The following is a 4,532-nucleotide window of genomic DNA, read 5'->3' as shown; positions in this document are numbered from 1 at the left end:
AGTCTCTGCTGCACAATTCTGGCTCCAGGGGGATGCTGGGAGAAGGGTGACCCCAGCTGGGCCCTCTTTTTTCCCCCTCCCTCCAATGCAGTAGTCCCTGCTCTGGCAGCTACTCCCCTACCAGCCTGAGACTTTCATTTCTCAATGTCATTTTGTGAGGGGGGGCATTAGTCTTATTTTTACTTTGTTTAAGTAAAGTAAGTTCACTTAAAAATATGACTAGATACAAGATACTTTAAATGATGCGCACAGGATGCACGGTAGGATTTTTTTTTTTAAAAATACTAATCTTTTTATTTAAAAATATTTCTAACAATGTCCATATTAATTATAATGTAAAACTGCTAGTCTAGGTAGCAACATGATGGCGGGTTCATTCAAGATGCCTATATATGTGTGAAAACTTGTATAAAAAAGGCATACATATGTGGTATAACATAATGTACAATTTAGGTCTTGATGCACAGCAAGATCTTAAATATACTTTGTTTCAGCTTTCTTAGACACAAAATATGTATTATCTAGGAAACAGTCAATGAGAAAGCATACTAAATAGACAATTATTCTGTACTAGGACTCTGATCTAGCAAACCCTATGCCAATAGCTGGATTGGGTCCAATATCCTAAATACAATAATCTATGAATATGCCAAGATTTCCAAAGCTTTTTGTGATGATTGTTGATCTTCTTTTTCCCCCCTCTTTTCCCCCAGCGGGGCTCGTTATTGGTGCTGAGGAAGAACAAAAGTGCAGCTCAGCACTGTAAAGGCACCTGGTGTTGGCACTGATTTGTGATAACATGAAATGAATTTTACATTTCCAAAGCCTAGGTTTCACTTCTCAAACATTTTCTCTTTTTCTCTCATTCTATTCAAAAAAATCCAGAGCTAGGTCTGAAAGCTTATGGTACATTTATTTTAAGGTGCTGATTTGTTTTTAAATGCACATCTGCTCAGTTTAAATTAGACACTTTTTAATGATCTGATGTTTGTCAATTTTTCTTGTAGCTGTGGTAGATGCTGCAGTATCTTTACAAAGCGTCTTGATCCCCAGTAGACTGTGTGTGGTATGAACTGGTAGATTCGGTGTGGTAAGTGGTGAGAAGTCCGCAACGTTTAAAGAGCATTGTAGGTACTATCCAGTTCTTAAACAGCAGCTTCACATACTTCTTAAATTTTTCCCCCATAAAGAAATAGATAATAGGGTTGAGCCAACAGTGGAAAAAGGCCAATGTTTCTGTCCCTTGAATTGCATAGTCCAGATTTTTGCTGACTTGACACTCTTTAATGACACCCAGGTCTACCAGCGATTGTAAGAAAAGCACAATGTTGTAAGGAGTCCAAAAAACAAAAAACACAATCATGACGGCAAAGATCATCCTCACAGCCTTATTCTTTTTCTCACTCCTACAGTACACCAAGGTTTTAATGATCATTGAGTAGCAAAAAATCATAACCACTGAAGGGATCATGAGCCCTAATACATTGACTTCTAAAGAGGCGAAAAATCTCCAGTTGGTTGAATTACCAGGGTACCGTGGTTTGCAGGTGGTATGATTGCGTTCCTTGTAAGATTCACTAAATATCAACTCTGGAAGAGATGCTGAAATGGCTACGACCCATACAATAAGACTGGTAATGATGCCATATGTGACCGTTCTTGCTCTCAAGGCAAACACAGCATGAACTATTGCCAGGTATCTATCTATGCTCATCAGCATAATAAAAAATATCCCACTGTAAAACCCGACTAGATAGATCCAGGAAATGATTTTACACAACTCATCCCCAAAAACCCACTGATCTACAGCATAATAAGACCAGAAGGGAAGGGAGAAAACAAACAGCAAATCTGAGATTGCGAGGTTGAGCAGATAAACATCAGTCATGCTCTTCAGCCTCTTGTATTTGAACAGGACCAAAATGACTAGAGAATTCCCTACCAAGCCAAGCATGAATACCAGAGAATAAAGTGCGGGCAGAAAGTGTGATCCAAACTTCTTGAGGCCTTCTTTACTGCAAGGTTTTGAAGAATCATCGTAAATTTCACTATAGGACTCATATAGAGGTGAATAGTCATCGAAGAGTAAGTCTGTTGTTGTAGTATTCATTTCCAGCATTCTGAGAACAAGCAGGAACAAATGTTAATAGATTCTCAAGGGGAAGTTAAAAATCTTTATCTAAAATAGAGGCAACTTTGAAACAGTATTACTAAATAAGTCTTTGAAAAGAACTAGAATAAAAATGAAGTCTTTGCAGTTCTAATGTACTTTTCGTCTGAGGTTTGGAACTCTAGATTTTTGCTGGATCCAACCCCCAGTTAGTATTAAAGATTTACAAACTCATGTAGGACAGAAATGGGGGAGATTCCCTGAAATGTTAGTGGACGTTCTTTGCACCATGCAACACTACCTAAAAGTTTAGGGCATGCAATGGGGCTATTTGTTTTCAGTTGAAATTGCAGATGGAAGGGAGTTTAATTAGCAAAATAAGTGACAGAAATCCTTCAGGCCTTGGAATCAAATCATAAGGATTGAAATTCTAATCCCAATGAAGTAAATGGCAAAACTCCCATTGACTTCAATAGGGTCAGGATTCCACCCAAAATATTTACACAGGCAGATACTGACTAAGGACCAAATGAAAAATAAGCAAGGACCTCAGCATCTGGCTCATTTCTAAAACCCTCCTTTTTCATGCAATGTTTAAGCAGTTACTGAATATCAGCAATAGGACTCTCTTAATTAACAGTCACAACTTGTAATTTGCTGTCCAAAAATATATATATGTATTGTCAGTAGTCTCTTTCTTCAGTGGTCAAGTGATTGACAGGAATTTGTCACATTCATATGTATGTTCTGTTTTAATAGATCTGTTCGAATTGCCATTGTTTTAAGATGGTTGCACTGCTCAGTTGGTGGACCCAGCTTAAAAAGACTGCATTTGAATGTATGTAACACTGTGTGCTTTACAGTAAGTAGCATTGTTCATCCAAGCATTTCCTAACTTTTGTGTCTCCACATTTCTGGAGGTCGGTGAGTATCTGCATTTCTAGAAAAGGAGAAAATTACATAGAGTAGGGCTAAGTGACTTGTCTAAGGTTGCACAGTGAGTTTGTGCTAGGACCAGGAACAGAATCTATAATGGCTGTTTCCCAGCTTTCTGCTCCAGTCACAAGAGATGATGCCTTCCCACCCTGTAGTTGTGTTATATCGCAGATAGCTTAACGAGTCAATATCTGAAGTACAAATTACATAAAACACCAATCGAAAAAAACCAAACCTTTAAACCAGTGGTCTAGAAATTGCTTTTAGTACTACAGTAAATAAACTGAACAACTCACAAGAATTAGTTAGGAGTCATTGCTGCTAGATTCAGATAAATATTAGTTATATTTAAAATGCAAATTTAGCCTTTTTGTAATAAAATATAAAGTAAACATGAACATTTTGATTACGCCCATAGCAGACAGAAAACTCATTAAACTACATGAATAATTCCATAACCATATATAAAATATATAAAATCACTGTTTCTGAATTTTGTAAATTGTACCTTTTTTCTCCCCCTTCACAACTGATCTGAAGAAACCCTTTGCCTGAAAGTGCAGCCTGGGGAAGTAGATGGTTAGCTCACTGCAGCAGTGAATGTGATGTGGCATAGTCTGAAAGGAAGCACAGGGTTTACGTTGGGGAGTGCTTCCCAGAGACGTCTACTTCTCGTGATGAGGTGAGATACTGTTCCTTTAAAGATATGAATTAAAACTACCACCGCTTTCTTGTGAATGCCATGAAGCAGGGATTAGTGGGTCTTACTCCTTTTAGGTTTCTCCATTTCCAACTGGTGATTGGTCTTCTGCTTGTGTCTCCTTCTGAATTTACTTGAACACAATTGCTCCTCTGTTTCCATTGCTCCCAGCTATTCCTCAGGGACCTGAGAGGTCATGAAAGCTTTATGGGACCTTTTTCATGTGAGTAGGTCATTAACTCCAGTGTAACATCGACCCCAAAAAGATTATTCCTATGAAAAGGAATTGCAGAATTAGTTTATTAAACAGCACAAAGAGTATACTACAGTCCCTTTTATCAGTTTTTAATTATCTGTATGGTTTTATCTTTGCAAATGCACTTTTCTACTTTTTTGCTTTAGCATAATTCTCTAAAGCAGGAGTTCTCCAATGCTTTCAGTGTGTGTACAAATGTCTTATTAGGGAGATTGTCTCCTGGTTCACCTCGCATGGCATTGCAAAAGCATTGTTATTCTAATAACAAATATCACAGGATCTTCTTCAGGGGATAAGGCAACAAGCCACGTTTATCGTGAATACAGAAATGTAGTAAATAGTATCAATAAAAAAGTATCAACCCTGTAACAACATCAGTATTGTTCTTAGTGAAGTAGTATCAATAATGTAAACACTAGGAAAACAGTATCAACATTGTATCAATATTACCATTACAGAGATTCTTGTTAATAAAATATACTTTGTTGACACATGTTTTAATTGGTACTTTCATTCACCCTTACACACAG

The 4,532-nt window shown here is 37.4% G+C and overlaps 1 protein-coding gene across 1 annotated transcript; it reads right to left on the bottom strand.

Annotated features, from left to right (window-relative positions):
- Nucleotides 1–276: 276 nt before the first annotated feature.
- On the bottom strand, nucleotides 277–3,660 carry CCR4 (C-C motif chemokine receptor 4). The gene is given in 3 exon segments (XM_067560844.1): nucleotides 277–2,120; nucleotides 3,555–3,609; nucleotides 3,612–3,660. Coding segments are annotated over 3 exon segments (1,194 nt in total). The 3' UTR covers nucleotides 277–1,030.
- Between the last annotated feature and the right edge of the window lie 872 nt (nucleotides 3,661–4,532).

The sequence above is a fragment of the Emydura macquarii genome, unplaced genomic scaffold (assembly GCF_026122565.2).
Source record: "Emydura macquarii macquarii isolate MOO-44397 ecotype Brisbane River unplaced genomic scaffold, CSIRO-AGI_Emac_v2 contig_2321, whole genome shotgun sequence".
In the NCBI taxonomy this organism is placed as follows: domain Eukaryota; kingdom Metazoa; phylum Chordata; order Testudines; family Chelidae; genus Emydura; species Emydura macquarii.
Note: the sequence above shows the minus strand (reverse complement) of the source record. Positions and strands in the feature narration are given on the sequence as shown.